At 73.0% G+C, this 16245-nt stretch overlaps 5 protein-coding genes across 5 annotated transcripts in view; 3 read left to right on the top strand and 2 right to left on the bottom strand.

Moving 5' to 3' along the window:
- The window catches only part of AURANDRAFT_64581 (hypothetical protein), a gene marked incomplete at both ends in the record, with an annotated part of 3433 nt that extends 798 nt beyond the window's left edge, over positions 1-2635 (top strand). The window contains 2 exons of the mRNA XM_009039090.1: positions 260-1687; positions 1837-2635. Of these exons, the coding sequence (XP_009037338.1) occupies positions 260-1687; positions 1837-2635 (2227 nt within the window). The remainder of the gene's footprint in view (positions 1-259; positions 1688-1836) is intronic.
- A 1645-nt stretch (positions 2636-4280) lies between these two features.
- Positions 4281-9662, bottom strand: AURANDRAFT_71738 (hypothetical protein; the record flags this gene model as incomplete). Its single annotated transcript, XM_009039087.1, has 3 exons — positions 4281-7575; positions 7853-8121; positions 8184-9662. 3 exons carry the CDS (start codon positions 9660-9662, stop codon positions 4281-4283), a joined length of 5043 nt encoding a protein of 1680 aa, XP_009037335.1.
- A 274-nt stretch (positions 9663-9936) lies between these two features.
- On the top strand, positions 9937-11174 carry AURANDRAFT_64579 (hypothetical protein; the record flags this gene model as incomplete). The annotated part of the gene is made up of 2 exons (XM_009039091.1): positions 9937-10794; positions 10923-11174. The coding sequence occupies 2 exons, from the start codon at positions 9937-9939 to the stop codon at positions 11172-11174; spliced, it is 1110 nt and encodes a 369-aa protein (XP_009037339.1).
- Positions 11175-13627: 2453 nt separating this feature from the next.
- AURANDRAFT_5097 (hypothetical protein) lies at positions 13628-14221 on the bottom strand (the record flags this gene model as incomplete). Its single annotated transcript, XM_009038936.1, has 1 exon — positions 13628-14221. A coding segment is annotated over one exon (594 nt), but the record flags the coding sequence as incomplete, so codon positions are not given.
- Positions 14222-14843: 622 nt separating this feature from the next.
- AURANDRAFT_64577 (hypothetical protein) overlaps positions 14844-16245 on the top strand; it is a gene marked incomplete at both ends in the record, with an annotated part of 9699 nt that continues 8297 nt past the window's right edge. The window contains 2 exons of the mRNA XM_009039092.1: positions 14844-15505; positions 16065-16227. Of these exons, the coding sequence (XP_009037340.1) occupies positions 14844-15505; positions 16065-16227 (825 nt within the window). The remainder of the gene's footprint in view (positions 15506-16064; positions 16228-16245) is intronic.

Genomic DNA, 16245 nt, shown 5'->3' with positions numbered 1-16245 from the left:
TCCGCGCGGCCCGGGCCGTCGCGGTCGCTGGGCGCCGTGTTCTCCATCGGCGCGCCGCGGCTCCGGCCAGGGCAGGACAAGAGTGATTCAACGATCCCCCAACGTGAGTGTTCCGCGCGCGCGCGTTCTGGAAAAAGCATCCACGCTTCGAGACCGTTCCAAGAGATGATCGCTCGTCCAAAAATCAGCCGAAACGAGTGGAAACCGGCCGAGAGAGGAGCCTTTGAAGTTGGGAATTTCGCACCCTTTTCCTGCCCAGGCTCCGGCTGCTGACGACGTTGGCGGTCGTCCGGGCCCGGGGCTTCGACGACGGCGCGGCGGCGGCCGTGGCCGCGGGCTGCGAGGTGCTGAGCTCCGTGCGCCTCGACGGGACGCGCGTGGGCGACGCGGGCGTCGCGGCGCTCGCCGCGGGGTTGCGGTCGACGCTCGGCACGCTCGCGGTCGTCGCGCGCGGCGCGGCGTCGCACCTCGGCGACGTCGGCGTCGCGGCCGTCGCGCGCGTCTGCGCGCCGCGGGCGCCGGGCGGCGCCGCGGCGTCGCTGCCCGCGGAGCTCGCGTTCCTGGAGCGGCGGCGCGACGCCGGCGGGCGCCTGACGTCGCTCGACCTGAGCCGCCACGGGAAACTGACGGACGAGGGCGTGCTCTCCGTGGCCGGCGGCCTCGGGCGCAGGCTCCGCCACCTCGTGCTGAACCGCTGCGGCAACGTCACGGACCTGAGCCCCGTCGCCGTCGCCGACGCCTGCGCGGACCTCGAGAGCCTGGGGCTCGAGGGGTGCGCGCGCGTGTCCGACGTCGGCGCCTTGGCGCTCGCGCGCCACGAGGCGCTGCGCCGCGCGGCCTTCGGGGGCACGCGCGCGGGGCCCGTGGGCGTGTCCGCGCTCCTGGAGAACTGCCCGAGGCTGCGGGCGGCGCCGGGCGGCGGCTGGCGCCTCGCGGACGCGGCGGTGCTCCGGGACATTTGCGCGCGGCGCGCGCGCTTCGACGCGCCGCTCGCCTACGCGCGCGTCGACGTCGCCGTCGTCGACGGCGCGACGGCGACCCTGGTGGCGCAGCGCTGGGACGACCGGTCGGGCCTCTGCCGCCTGGAGCTCGACGACGCCGCGGGATTGCGGTTCCCCGACGGCGGCGGCGCGGCCGCGCCCGACCGCGGCGACCTGCGGCTGCTGCCGCCCGACGACGCGCCGCGCGACGACGCGCCGCGGCGCTACGTGCGGCCGGGCGCGCCGCTGGCCACCGTCGACGGGGCGTCCCTCGACGGCCGCGACGCGTTCGACGACCTCGCGGCGGCGGAGCGGCCGCCGCCGCTCGGCGTGCCGACGCGCGCCGCGGCGGCGGCCGCCGCGCTGCGCGCGGCGCGGCCCGGCGCGCGCCTCGGCTTCCTCGCGCTCACGGCCCTCCAGCTCGCCTTCCAGGCCTTCGCGGCCGCGCTCCGCGACCTCGACGACCTGCCCCCGCCCGACGCGGCCGCGCTCGACTCGCCCGCGCTGCTCCGCTTCCTCCTCGACGAGCTCGCGGCCGCCGGCGGGACCGGCGCGCCCCCGCACGGCAACGTCCTCCTCTGGGACGGCGCCGCCGTCGACGTCCTCGCGCCGCTCCTCGTCCGCGCGATCGACGCGGTCCGCGACGGCTCCCAGGAGCGCCGGCGCCTCCACGAGACCATCCGCCAGATCGAACTCCACCCCGCCTCGTAGCCGCGTCGTCGTTACCGCCCGTTTTGCCTCGTGGATCCCGGACGGGTGCTGCAGTGGTGCTCGAGAGTAACTTCAACACGTCGGAGATGAAGTGAGCGAGGCGATGTTGTTGCGATAGCGGTTGATAACGAGCAACGCCGGGCAGCATGGGCGCCGCGAGCTCGTTCCCCGCGCAGCTCAGCAAGGCGCAGGCGCAGGCGCTCGCGGGCGACGCCTGGGCGAGCGTCGAGGGCCAGTGGCCGGCGGGCGCCGAGGCCATCACCCGGGAGGAGCTCGAGGCGCTCGTCGCCACCGACGAGGCGCTGCGCGCCGCCTGCGCCGCCGCGCCGCCGGTCAACGCCATCGACGAGCAGGTCGTCGGCCCGGGCGCCGCGCCCGCCGCAAACGCGGCGGCGCCGAGCGAGCAGCCCGACGGCGCCGTGGAGCAAAAGGCCAAGGTCGAACTCGCGAAGCGCGCGGAGTTCGACCTCGCCGCGAAGCGGCGCGAGAAGATCGCCGCGGCCAACGGCGTCGCGCCCGGCGCCGTCGCGGCGACGCCGAGCAATGCCGCCAAGCCGCCCAAGGCGCCGGGCTCCGCCGCGAAGCGCTCCGCGCACAAGGAGCAGTCCGCGCAACTCCGAAGTCTCCTCAAGGCGCAGCGCCGCGCGGCCAAGGCCGAGGGCCGACCACCCTCGCGCGGCATGGACGAGGTCGAGTGCATGCTCTACGTCAAGCCTTCGGACGGCGGCGACGCCGCGCCCCAGGTCATGACGCTCGGCGGCGACGAGCCACCGGCGGACGGCGCCTCCTTCGACGCCGCGTCGTCCGACGGCGCGCCCTCCGTGGGGCTCCCGGCGCCGTCCGAGGCGCCGGCGGCCGACGAGGCCGCGCCCGTCGAGGTCGACGCGGGCGCGGCCAAGGCGGCCCCGCCCGTCGTCGCGCCGCCGGCCGTCGCCGCGGCCTGAGCCCGCCCGCCGCCGCGCCCGAGCGCGGCCCGCCGCGCGCGGGGAGCCGCGGCCGCGCCGCCCGCCCTGGAAGCCGGCGCCGCGACGACGGAGCCGCCCCGACGCCCGCCCCGGAAGCCGGCGCCGCGGCGCGGCGACGGAGCCGCCCCGCCCCAAGTCCCCCGCTTCTCCTTTAACGCCGATTTATCTTATGCGTGGCGCAGAGTCGCCATGTCGCCGCCGCTGAAGGAGAGGATGCTCGAGAGACGGCTGGGGAGCCGCGCGGATCGGAGCGCGGTCGTCTCGGGCACCACGCACGGCGAACGCGCGTCCACGACGACGCCGCGGCACGACCTCCGCAGGAGGAGGTAGTCCTTGAGCGTCCCGCCCTGGTACCACTGCGCGCGGTGGATCGGGAACAAAAGCAGGAAGAGGGGCGTGAAGCGGATAAACCAGCTGACGAAGTTGACGAGCTCGGAGTAGAGCACGTGGTAGAGCACGCGCACGTGCTCTTCGCCGTAGCGTTCCGCCGTCACGTGCTCGTGCGAGTTGAACGCGACGAAAGCGACCGCGGCGAAGACGAAGAAGAAGTGGACGAGGAGCAGAAGGAGCGCGGTGCGGTCGCCGCGCCACTTCCACTCGACCAGCGCATCAGCGCGGGTCCGGAGCTCGTCAGCGTCGAGGTCCGCCGACTCGTCGCAGGCGGCGTCGATGAGGGGCTGGTAGAGACAGGGGCAGATGACCAATTGGCGGATGAGCACCGCGTAGAGGATCGTGCCCACGTGTTTCACGAGGGCGCGGAACTGGCGGACCTGCCAGCTTACCGCGTCCGTCTTCTCTAGCCCGCGCTTGATGCCGAAGGCGTGGTGAATGAACGCCTCGGACCAGAGAAAATTAAAGGCCAAGGAACAGAGCCAGACCACGAGCCGCTCGCGCTTCGAGAAGGGGCAGAGCGGATGGACCTGGCGGATGCTGATGAGCGGATGAAACAGCTCGACGTAGGCTTTGTAGTTCCCCCAAGCGGTGCCGTCCGTGTCCGGGAAGCCGAACGTGACCGGGACGGGCATGCCCCGCCTACGGAACGTAAATCCTCGCGCGACGGTCGCGAACGCGCGCGCGCCGCGATCCCGACGGGAGCGTAAATTCGCGCGCGCGCGCGCCGCGATCTCGACGGGAGCCGCACACCGCATTGCGAGGGGTCTCTGCGCGCGCTCGTACACCCACGACGAGAAATTTGATACGACTCGCGCGGTTCCGCGCATCAGAAGGCGCACCGTCTCGCGGTCGCCCTTTTCATGGAGAAAGAATTGATCGAAGATCTGATCGTCCGGCGAGAGGGAGAGGTCCACGCTCGAGCGCGAATTGGGCGTTCGTAGTTTTCTAGGGTTGTCCTCCTCTACGTCGGTGGCTTCAGCCATGGCGCGAGCTCAATCGATGCCAGTGCCAGCAGGGCGCGCCGCAGATATCGAAGTGGTCGCTCGCCCGAGCGCCGCTCGCGGGCCGAGCACCTGCCAGTCTGTCCAGAGCTCACCTGCTCGTGAACCTCCGCCGTCGGCTCAGGGGAGATTCGCATTAGCGCCCGCCCGGAAAAGAGCGGGCGGGGGGGATCGGGCGTCTTCGGGGACTTGGGCGCGCGGCCGGCGCCGGGCCGCGCGGCGGTTCGGCGCTAGGCGTGGCGCTGGATGTGGGCCATGAACTCCTGGTAGGAGAACTGGCCCCCGGCGAAGTTGGCGTGGTCCTCGACGAGGTGGCGGAAGAAGGCGGGCTGCTTCGTCGGGTCGCCCTCGCGGCAGACGGAGATGGCGAGCGTCGGCGGCCGCGTCTCGCGGAGCTTCTCGACGATGCCCCACGCGCGGCCGAGCAGCGAGTCGTCGCGCGGGTCCGGCTTCAGCGCGACATCGCCCGCCTCGTCCAGCGCGAAGAGCGCCTCGAGCAATTGGGGGTTCGCCGCGGCGCCGACCCAGACGGCGAGCGCGAGCGAGTCGTCGAGGAGGTAGACGCCGTCGCTGCTCACGCTCTCCGCGGAGAGGTTCGCGGGCGGCGGGAACGCGAAGGCGGCCGCGCTCCGCTTGCCCGCCTCCGCCGGGAGCTGGTGCAGGGCGAACAACCGCGGGTAGACGAAGTAGCGCGTCTGGTCCGGCGACATGTTGTCGAGCTTCTGGAGCACGTACGACCGCTCGTCCGCGCGGACGTCCGCGCCGCCGCGGAACGCCGCGGACTTGAGGAGCGCCATGGTGTAGAGCGGCAGGAGCTGGAGCGACTCCGGCAGCTTCGGGGGCTGGGCCTGGCCGTTGGGGCCGGGCGCCGCGGGCGCGGCCGGCGCGCCGGGCCGGCGCGCGTACGGCATGCCCCCCGCGCCCGGCGCCGCGGCGCCGGGCTGCCCCGCGTGGCGGCAGGCGCCGACGACGTCCACGCAGAGCTGCTGGAGCTTCTGGCGCGACGCCTCCAAACCCTGCTTGAGGGCCACGTCGACGGCCCGTTTCGCGACGACGTTGCACAACGCGTCCACCGACGCGGACTCGGCGATCGCGCCGACGTCGCCGGACACGGGCGCGACCATGGTGTGGACGCGGATGCGCCGCTCGCCCGAGGACGTCGTGTAGAGCAGGGACGCCTGGATGGACGCCACGGACGCCGTCAGCGGCTGGTCGTCGTGCGCGATCTCCAAATCGAAGACCGACTCGGGCGTGCAGTTCGGTAAAGCCAGCAGGTCGTGGCCCCGGATGTAGTAGTTGCCCCGGAAGGCCGCGACGCGCAGGCCCCGCGTGCAGCGCACGCGCATGACGGCCTCGAAGCCCGTGGGCCGCGTGAGCGCGCGCGCGAGCTCCGTGGCCAGCTTCTCGCCGTCGTGCGACGCCTTGAACCCCGGGTAGAAGTAGAGCTGGCCCGCCGTGATCTTGGGCAAGAGCCCCAGCGTCGCCACGTCCGCGTAGGTGTGGGCGGCGACGAAGAGCTCGACGCAGATCTGGAGCCGGCTGAATTCCACGGCCTTGGTCTCGTACCACGACACCGCGTCGGGGCCGGGCCCCGACGGCTCCGCGTGGAGCAAAGCGCGCTCGCCCTCCGTGCCGTAGACCCGCGGGTTCTCGCGCATCTTGAGCGCCGCCTCGCCGCAGTTCGGCAGGCCCGCCTGGAAGACGCAGAGCTTGCCGCCGACGTGGCCCATGACGCGGTACGCGGCCGTCAACGCCGGCCCGAGCGCGGACGCGGACGACGGCGACGACGCCGAGTGCATCGCCGGCAGCGCGTCGAGCAGCGCTTCCACCACGGACCGCGACTCCGCCAAATTCACCAGCAGGTCGTCCGGCAGGGGCACGAACAGGTCCGACAGGTCCGGCACGCAGACCATCTGCGGCTGGCTCAGCGACGCCTTCAGGTTGTAGAAGTGGACGGACGCGTCGAAGGTGATCACGGCGACCTGGGTCCGCGGCGCGCCCGGCAGACCGTCCAGCGACGCGCGGATCGTCTTCGCGACGACGCCGAGCATGCCCGTGGCCACCGCGCCCGCGGACACGTCGATCACGAACACGAAGACCGGCGGCTGCGGCGGCCGCACCATGTACTCGCCGGGCGCCACGAGCTCCACGGACCCCTTGCAGAGCTCGGGCCGCTGCTGCTTGTCGCGGCGCTCGCCCGTCTCCGGGTCGAGCTGGCAGAAGTAGGAGTTGGGCACGTCGTTCACGAAGCCGCAGACGTTGCAGCGCCACTGGCGGCCGTTGTTGACCCAGGACACGAAGGGGTTCACGTAGGCGCGGCACTTCTTGCAGCGCACGATGCCCGTGGACCCGAAGTTGACCACGTCCAGCGGCGCCTCGTGGTCCGTGTCCAGCGCCATGGGCTGGCAGACGATTCCGATGGGGACTTTCGACGCGGCGGCCGTCTGCGCGCTGTTCGCGAGCTTGCCCACCGTGCAGCGCATGAAGCGCGGGTCGCACTGGGCCGCCTCGTCGATGACGACGGGCGCCGCCGGTGTAGCCGCGCCGGGCGCCGCGCCGGGCGCCGGCTGGCCCGCGCCGGGCTGGAAGCCCTGGAACTGCTGCGACGACGCGGGCGGCTGCGGCGGCTGCGGCGCGCCGGGCGGGCCGGGCGGCGCGGCGGCCTGCTGCGGCTGCTGGGCGCCCGCGGGGCTGTAGCCCTGGAACGTCTGGGGCGGCTTCGGCGCGCCGCCGGGCGGCGGCGGCGCGCCGCCGCCGGGCGGCGGCGGGCCGCCGCCCACCGACATGGACCCGAACTGGGCCGTCGGCGGCTGCGCGGGCGGCGCGGCGCCCGTCGGCGCGTAGCCCTGGAACGTCTTCGGCGGCGCCGGCGGCGCGCCGCCGGGCGGCGCGTAGGAGCCCGGCGCGGCGCCGCGCGGCGGCGCCGCGCCGCCGGCCGCGTACGTCGCCGGCGGCGCCATGGGCTTCGGCGCCTGGAACGCCGGCTTCGCGGGCGCCGCGGGCGCCGCGGGCGCCGCGGGCGGCCGGAAGCCGCCCTGCGGCGCGGTCTGCGGCGCGCCGCGGGGCGCCGCGTAGCCCCGGGGCGCCGCGGGCGCCGCCTGGCCCGGCGGCGCCGCGTAGCCGCGCGGCGCCTGCGCCTGCTGCGGCGCCGCGTAGCCGCGCGGGGCCTGCGGCGCCGACTGCGGCGCCGCGTAGCCGCGCGGGGCCTGGGGCGCCGCGTAGCCGCGCGGCGCCTGCTGGCCCTGCGGCGCCGCGTAGCCGCGCGGCGCCTGCGCCTGCTGCGGCTGCGCGTAGCCGCGCGGGGCCTGCTGCGACTGCGGCGCCGCGTAGCCGCGCGGGGCCTGCGGCGCCGACTGCGGCGCCGCGTAGCCGCGCGGGGCCTGAGGCGCCATGGCCCGCGGGGCCTGGAAACCGCCCTGAGGCGCCGCGCCCGGCGGCGCGTAGCCCTGCGGCGCCGCGCGCATCTGCTGCGGCTGCTGGTAGCCGCGCGGAGGCTGCTGGTAGCCACCGGGCGGCGGCGGCGCGCTCATCTCGTCGCCTCCGTCGCCGTGTGGCGCGTCTAGCAAGCGACGCGCGTCGTCCAAGCTTTGGCGCCGGCGAGGCGACTGTGCTTGCTGCTCGACCGGCTCAGGTGCATCGAATGTTGCCGGCAGTCAATGCCATACGGAGTCCGTCGCGCTCGCCCCCGCGCAGTCAATGCCTACGAAGTCCGTCGAGCTCGCCCCCGCGCAGTCAATGCCATACGAAGTCCGTCGCGCTCGCCCCCGCCCCCCCGCCGCGCCGCAAGCCCACCCTCTCTTACCGGAGGTAGTTGGCGATGTCGTGGTACTCCTCGTGGCCCGCCTCGGGCGCGTCGGGCCCGCGCGCGTCCTCCATCGTGAACGACGCGTCGTCGCGGTGGTGGTCCGCGAGGTCCGGCGTCGGCGCGTGGCCCTCGATGGCGTGGGGGTCGTAGGCGCCGGGGCCCGGCGTCGAGTCGTGGCGCGCGTAGACGAAGGGGTCCGACGACCGGCGGTGCGCCGCCGCCGCGAACGCCGACGTGCCGCGCGGCGTGGACCGCTCGGTGCCAGGCTCGGGCTTGGCGGCGGGCGCGGGGTGGCGCGCGCTCGGCGTCGCGCGGCGGTCTCGAGCACGTGGTGGCTCTCGACGTCGTGGATGTGTGGCTTCCGCGCGTGGTGCCGCGCGTTCTCCTTGACGTAGTCGTGCTTGTCGTGCTTGTCGTGCTTCGCCGGCGGCCGCGCGCGCGGCGACTTGGACCGCAGGCGGTCGCGGCGCCGCGACGACGCGACCTCGGCGATCTTCTTCTGCTGCGCGGCGGCCAGGCGCGCCTCGTCGCGCTCCCGGCGGAGCGCGTCGACCTGGGACCTCAAATCCGCGTCCAAGCGCTTCGCGGACTCGTCCATGAGCGCGTCCTCGCGCCGGTCCTGGAGCGTCGACGCGTCCCGCTCCTCGAGGTCCCGCACGGCCCGGTCCCGCGACAGGGCCGTCGTCGCGAGCAGGTCGCGCGTCGTCGCGAGCTCCGCCTCGAGGCGCTTCGCGTGGCGGGCCGCTGCGGCGAGGGCCGCGTCGTGGCTCGCCTTTAACGCGTCGAGCTCCGCGGCGCGCGCGGCTTTCGCGTCGGCGAGCGCGGCCTCGTGTTCCCGGTCTCGGAGCCGCTCCGCGGCGCTTCGCTCCGCCTCCGCGAGGTCCCGGCTCGCCTGGCCGTCGAGCCGCTCGAGCGGGTCGCGCTGCGCGAGCACGGCCCGGAGCGCCGCGGCGCACTCGCTCTCGAGGGCCGCGAGCGCGGCGCCGTACGCTCGGCTTCGCGCGGCGTCGCGCGCGGCGACGCGCGCCTCGACGGCCTCGGCGACGAGCGCCGTGAACGCCGCGGGCACCTCGGAGACGTCGACGGCCGGCGCCGGCGCGGCGTCGGCCGCGAGCGCGGGAGGGGCGAGCCGCGGCGGCTCGGCCGCGTCGATCGCGACGTCTTCGAACGCGGGCCGCGGCGGGCCGATCGAGAGCGCCGCGCGGACGCGCCGCAGCGCGCGCCGCGCCTCGTCCGCGAGCGGTTGCGGCGCGGCGGGGACCGGGTCCGGGACCGGCGGCGGCGCGTCGAGCCGCGCTTCGAGCGCCGCGAGGCGGGTCTCGAGCGCCCGCTCGCGGCGCCGCGCGGCCGCGGCCTCGGCGCGCGCGTCCTCGGCGCTCCGCCGGTGCGACGCCGCCTCGGCCTCGCGCGCGCGCAGCGACGCCGCCGCGAGCGCCGCGTCCTCGCGCGCCTCGGCCTCCGCGGCCTCGCGCGCCGCGGTCGCCTCCGCCGCTTCCCGCGCCGCCGCGGCCTCGCGCGCCGCCGCCGCCGCCGCCGCTTCCCGCGCCGCCGCGGCCTCGCGCGCCTTGCGGCGCTCGCCGTCGTTGACGACGCGCGCCGCCTTGCCGCGCTCGCGCTCCGCGAGGCGCGACGCCGCCTCGGCGGCGACGAGGTCGTTTCGCTGCCGCCGGACCGCCGCCTTCTCGTGCAGCAGGCGCTCCTTCTCGCTCATGGCGATGGACGCGTTGAGGCGCAGCACGAACTTGGCGAAGTCCGCCGCGTCGCCGTCGGCGTACGGGCCAACATCGAGGCGCTGCTTGGTGGCCATCGTTGATGAGCAGCCCGACGGCGGCAACGACAGCAACGACAAACTCAACAACCCTGGGTTCCCTGGGTTGCGAGCAAGCTCTTCTATGCGCCAGAGATCGACGCTAATAACTCGACTCGACGCACAATCGACGCATATTTCCGCCATGCGCATGATCTCGCTGCCGCGCCTGCTCTCGACGACGCTCCTCGCCGGCGCGCGCGCGCTGAGCGCGAAGCCCGCGTCCGCCGGCGCCCTGTTGCGCGACGTGGCGACGCCGGCGCTCTGCGTGGACATGGACGTCTTCGAGCGCAACTGCGAGACCCTCAAGGCCATGCTGGCGGACACGGGCGTCAAGGCGCGGCCCCACGCCAAGGCCCACAAGAGCGGCTACCTCGCGAGGGCGCAGCTCGCGATCCTGGGCGACGTCGCGTCGGGCGTCTGCTGCCAGACCGTGCGCGAACTCGAGGCCATGGTCGCCGCGGGCGTCGACGACATCTTCCTCACGAACCAGGTCGTCGGGCCGGACAAGCTGCGGCGGCTCCGCGCCGCGCTCGACGCCGCGCCGGGGGTCGTGGGCGTCCTCGTCGACGACGCGGCGCAGGTCGCCGCGCTGGAACAGGCCGTGGCGGGCTCTTCGAAAACGTTGGACGTCTACGTCGAGGTCGACGTGGGCCAGAACCGCTGCGGCACGCGGCCCGGCGCGCCCGCCGCGGACCTCGCGGCGACCGTGGTCGCGGCGGACGGCCTGCGCTTCAGAGGCGCGCACTGCTACCACGGCCTCTTGCAGCACGTGCGCAAGACCGACGAGAGAAAAGCCAAAGTCGGCGGCGTCTGCGACGGCGTCCGGGCGACGCTGGCGGCGCTGGAGGCCGCGGGCATCGGCTGCGACGTCGTCACGGGCGGCGGCACGGGCACGTTCCCTTACGAGCGCGACAGCGGCCTCTACACGGAGGTGCAGCCGGGCTCCTTCTGCCTCATGGACGGCGACTACCTCGCCAACGACTACGACGACGCGCCCTTCGAGCGGTCCCTCGCGGTGCGCGCGACCGTCGTGTCGCGGCCGACGGCGGACCGGGCCGTCGTCGACAGGGCAGCAAAAGAGAGCGAAATTCCCAACTTCAAAGGCTCATATCTCGGCCGTTTTCCACTCGTTTCGGCTGATTTTTGGACGAGCGATCATCTCTCGGAACGGTCTCGAAGCGTAGATGCTTTTTCCGGAACGCGCGCGCGCGGAACACTCACGTTGAAGCGACGTTGAATCACCCTTTTGCTGCCCAGGTCGTCGACGCGGGCTCCAAGGCCGTGGACCTCGTGTCCGGCGCGCCGACGCTCGCCGTCGGGTCCTTCCGCTCCGGCGGCGACGAGCACGGCATCATCGACGGCCCGGGGGACCTCGCGTGCGGCGACCACGTCGAGCTCTTCCCGAGCCACTGCGACCCCTGCGTCAACCTCCACGACTACTGGGTCTGCCACCGGGGCGGCGTCGTCGAGGCCGTCGTCCCCGTGGACGCGCGCGGGCCGGGGTTGTGAGTGTAATTTATGCGCTCGACGCACTCGCCGCGCCATCGCTTCCGAAATCTCCAAATCGGCGACCGTCACCGCCACGACCAAATTTGCAAATCCAGAGCAGGCGGTCCGCTCTCGAGGATGGACTCACTGTTCCACGTCGCTGTCGGCTCCAGCGATGCCACGAAGGTCGCCGCCGTGCGAAAGGCCTTCTTCTCTGCGTTCCCAACACAGACAGCGATCATTTCGAGACATGATGAAGCGACCGGTCCGCCGCCCGCCGCCTGGGCCGCCAAGGGCTTGAGCGGAGACGCCATGCGGCGCGTCGGCGCGGTCAAGGCCGCCTACGCCGCCCTCTCGGCGAATCCCATCGCGTCCTACGGCGTCGGCTTGGTCCCGGGCGTCGCGGACACGGCCGGCGACGGCGCGGAGCGAATCGGCTCGGTCGTCGTCGTGTCGCGCGACGGCCGCGAGAGCCACGCGCGGACGGCGTCCGTGCCCCTGCCGCCGCGCGTCGCGCGGCTGCTCCGCGGCCAGGAGCCGGGCCACGGCGCGCTCGGTCTGGAAGCCGCCGTCGACGTCGCGATGAAGGACTCGGAACGCTCGGGCGTCGTCGCGAAGCTCACGCGAGGACTCCTGTCGGCGGAGAGCTACTGGGAGCAGGCCGTGATTTGTTGCCTGACGACGTTCCTCCACGACGAGAGCGGCCTCTACAAGACGCTCCCCCAGAGCAGCGCGGCGCTGGTCCGCGACCGCGAGACGCGCGACGCGGCCGCCGCCGCCGGTCCCGCCGCGACGGACGACGGCGACGACTCCGACGGCTTCGAGATGCTGGGGACGTCGACGCTGGCCCAGCGCGAGGCCGAGGCCCGCGACCGCGCGATTCGCGGAGAGGGCGAGGTCATCAGCGTCGACGACGACGGAGACGACGACGCGGTTAAATCGCAAAAGCTACGGTCCGCGCTCATGTTGCTCGCACACGCGACGAAGTGCGCCGGGTGCGACTCGACGAACTGCGTGAAAATGAAGAAGATCCTCATGCATGCGCTCATGTGCAAGACGAGGCCGATCTCTGGGTGCATGCTGTGCCGGCAAGCGTATGGCGTTCTCCAGCTGCACGCGGTGCACTGCGCCGCGGCGCCGGGTGCGTGTCGCGTGCCGAAGTGCCAAGAATTTAAGCAGATGCTCGCGGCGATGCCGACGGCGCAGTCGACCAAGATCGCGTCCAAATTTGCTTTATAAACTATGCTCTTCTAGGACCTTGGGGAGTGATCACCCCGCACGCACCTACGTCGCGTCTGTAGCTCTATGTTATTGAGAGGTGGCTTATCCAGGGGGGTTCGTGGGGTACCTCGGCGAGCCGAGCCAGGTGGCGGCCGGAGGCCGCCCCCTAGCCGTCGCGGCGGAGGTTGGTCGTGAGGGTGGCGAGGGGCGGCGCCTCTATGTTGTTGACGTTCGCGATCAAAAATCGAGGTGTGGCAGAGAGAGAACTCGTTTCGATCGACGCCAGCGCGCCTCAACTTCTGTTCAGGGCGCGTAGAAGCCACGGCCGACGTTCGCATATAAACAATGAAGGTCGGCGAGATCCGCGCCGAGCTCGACGCCCTGGATAAGAGCCAGCTCGACGCCATGGAAAAAGCCTCCTCGACAAACTACTACGGCGGCGTCGACGAGGCGCGCCGCCGGCCCGTCAGCCTCCCCCCCTTCGACTGGTCGGGTTTCAAGCTGCTCCCGCTCTACTGCCTCGCCGTCGCCGTCGTCTACGTCGCCTACGAGCGCCGCGGCGGCGCCGCGGAGCACCACCGCGCCGACGCGTCCGCGTGGTCCGCGCTCGACGACTTCTGCGACGGCTTCGACGCGGCCCTCGCGCCGCCGTACGCGGCCTGCGCGGCCCACGACTACGAGACCTTTTGCGCGCCGAAGAAGGTCGAGGACGACCCGTCGCCGCGCGCGGAAGCTCTGCGGAAGCTCTTCGTCGAGCCCTCCGGCGCGTGCGCGGGCGCGTGCGACGACCCCGGCGCCGGGGGCGCGCTGCCGTGCCTCTGGCAGGCCGTGGCGCGGCTCCCCGACGTCTGCGACGGCTCCTTCGCCTTCTCGCCGCCGGACGACCTCGCGGGCGCCGGCGCCTCGTCGGACGACCGCGAGTGCGCGCGGCGCGCGGTGTGCACGCAGTGCGCCGCGGGCGGCGAGTTCTGCGGCGCCGTCGCCGAGCGCTACGGCGAAGAGGACGCGCCCCTCTTCGGCGCGACCGCGGCCGTCCGCGCGTTGAGCGACCGCGCGGAGTGGTGCCCGGCGTAGGCCGCGCGAAAACGAATCTCCTATAAACGTCCGAATCGATGATCCCTCCACTATCAGGCCGAGCCCGCCTTCTGGAAGAGCTCGACGACGGGCTTGCCCTGCTCCCGCTCCGCGTTGCGCCGGACCTTGTTGAGCTCGCCGAGGAAGCAGCGCGCGTAGAGGAAGACGCGGTCGTAGGGCATGTTGTTGTGCCCGTAGCCCTCGAGCCAGCAGGGCTCGTAGGGGTTCTGGAGCGCGTCGTGGAGCGCGACGCCGCCCTTGCAGGGCACGACGTTGTCCGACGTGCCGTGGATGATCGCGGCCTTGCAGACGACGTTTTCGATCTTCTCGTAGTTCTTGAAGATGTCCAGCGGGTACATGGAGAGCGACGAGCCGTAGCCCAGCGCGCAGCGGATCGCCGACTCGAGCGGCGACTGGAGCAGGAGCCCGAGCGCGCCGCGCGGCGGCTGCGCCGCCGCCTTGCCGGACTTGAGGGCCGTCCGCGCGACCAAATCCACGGAGGGCCCCGTGCCGATGGACCGGCCGTAGACGACGATGCGGTTCGCGGGGATGTTCAGCGTCTCCGTGAGGTAGATCCACGCCGCGTCGATCGACCGGTAGCAGCCGTCCTCGTCGGGCGACAAATTCGCGAAGCGGCTCAGCGAGTAGCCCACGTACTCGTAGCTAAAGACGTCGGCGCCCGTCGCCCGCGCGAGCGCGTCGATGAAGGGCAGGTGGAGGCCCAGGTCCTCCGCGTTGCCGTGGCTGTAGAGGATCGTGAGGCCCTCGCCGGGCGGCTTGTCGGCGACGGACCGCTTGCTCGCCTTGACGTGGCAGGCGGGGATCTTCTCGCGCTTCGACGTGTAGAGCCAGACGAGGTCGTCGCGCCGCAGCAGCTCCTCGTTGTAGAACGCGAAGGGGAGCCGCGGCACGGGAAAGGCCAGCGCCGACACGAGCGCGCCCATCGGCGCACCGGCGCGGCGGGCTCGCGGGCTCGCGGCGCGTCGACGGCCGGCCGGAGGGCTCGCAGCGGTTTCGTAGGTCGAGCCTCGGCGACGGCGGCGGTGGTGGCACGTCTAAAGGCGGCGGTCGCGGCGGCCAGCCCTGCCCAACGAGAGGGCGCTCGTTTTTTGATCGACTGCAAAAACCGGGAGTGGCAAAACTTTGGCTTTGCCAAGGACTGCCAAGGCCGATCCCAAAGTGACGACGTCAAGGAGCTCTGGCTCTCCCTTGAACCTCGTCCGTCGTCAGCTTCGTTCGGCCGGGAGCTTAAACGTCGGGAGTGGTTGCATCAGCTGCCTGAGCGCCCCATACAGTCGCACTTGCTTTGTTGACCGATCGTTGCTGCGGTGAAACCCTGGTCATCCGTGCGTCGAGCCCTTGTGAGAGAGAGCGCCTTGATTCTGAAGCAAAAAGATGGTGCTCAAGGAGGTGCGCCGCGTCAACGCCGGCAGCGTGGCGAAGCGCCAGCAGCTGCGGTCCAACGCCAACGCGCGCAAGGCGGAGGAGGAGGCGCGCGCGACGGAGCAGGTCCTCGCCGCGGCCTGGAGCGTCGGCGCCGACAACCGGCGGCAGCAGCGCGACGCGGAGGCCGAGGCCAGGGCGCGGCAGAAGGACGCGCGGGACGACCTGAAGCTCAGTGCGCTGCGCGCCGAGTCGGAGCTCACGGGGGACGCGCCGCGCATCGTCAACCGCAAGCTGCAGAAGAAGTCGCAGTCCGCGGACGATCTGCTCGGCATGGCGCTCATGGAGGAGGCCTGCAAGGCCCAGCGCAAGCGCGACAAGGCCGCCGCCGCCGCGGCCGCGGCGGCGCAGAAATCGTCGTCGCCCCGGGGCTCGCGCGACGTCGTCTTCCCCGACGGCGACGACATGCGCGACGTCCCCCGCAACACCAACCGCGACGTCGACGTCGACGAGGCGCGCACGCTCGACGACGCCGTCGCGCTCCTCGACTCCATGAGCAAGTCGAGCGCGAGCAAGAGCGAGTCGAACCTCGCGGGCCTCGCCAAGGGCATGAGACGGACGGGGTCCTCCGCGACGCTCGGCGCGCGCCGCGGCGTCCGCAAGGTCTCCTCCAAGTCCGCCCTCTTCGCCATGGAGGCGAACATGGAGGCCATCGCCATCGGCTAGGGCCCGCCCCTTCACCCCGCCCAAGATCCCCTCCCGGGGGCGCGCCTCGTAAGCAGGCGCATCGCGCGTGCACCAAGCCCGGCGGTTCGCGCCGTCGGGGCGTGCCACTGGCAAGGCCCTTGGCAAGGGGGACGACCTCTAGGGCGGCCGCTGTGGACGCGATCTAAATCTTATCGTGATGAGGGGCCTCCTCCTACTTCTTGGCGACGCACTTCTCCTAGGGTCTCTGAGTGGTTCGCGGCCCGCCGCGAGCGCCGCGGGCGCGTGCGCGCCGTCGCCCGCGGCGAAGGCGGCCGCCGCGGGCACGAGCGGCTGGGACCGCGCGACGCCGCCGGCCGCCGCGCCGCCGTGGGGCGACGCGTCGACCATGACCGGCGGGATATGTTAGTGCGTCGGAAAATGGGGGCACAAGGAAGGCGGGCCCCCGCGACGGCACCCAAGCTCCAACTTGGTGTTCAACCATGAGCTCAAGCGCGCTTCGCCACACGAAGCTGGGTTGGCAAATAGGCCACCCGCGGCGCCGCGCGGCGGGCCGCCGACCAATCCGGAGAAGCCCGCGAACCAGACCATGAGCGCAGAGGGCGAGAAACGGGAGCGCATCGGCATCGTGAGCCCCAACGAGTCCCTCGACTCCTGCGTGCCGGCGTTCACGCTGCGGGCGTCGGGCGCCGTCGCCGCGGCCCTCGCC

Source organism: Aureococcus anophagefferens (assembly GCF_000186865.1).
Source record: "Aureococcus anophagefferens unplaced genomic scaffold AURANscaffold_10, whole genome shotgun sequence".
NCBI classification, from domain to species: domain Eukaryota; class Pelagophyceae; order Pelagomonadales; family Pelagomonadaceae; genus Aureococcus; species Aureococcus anophagefferens.
Note: the sequence above shows the minus strand (reverse complement) of the source record. Positions and strands in the feature narration are given on the sequence as shown.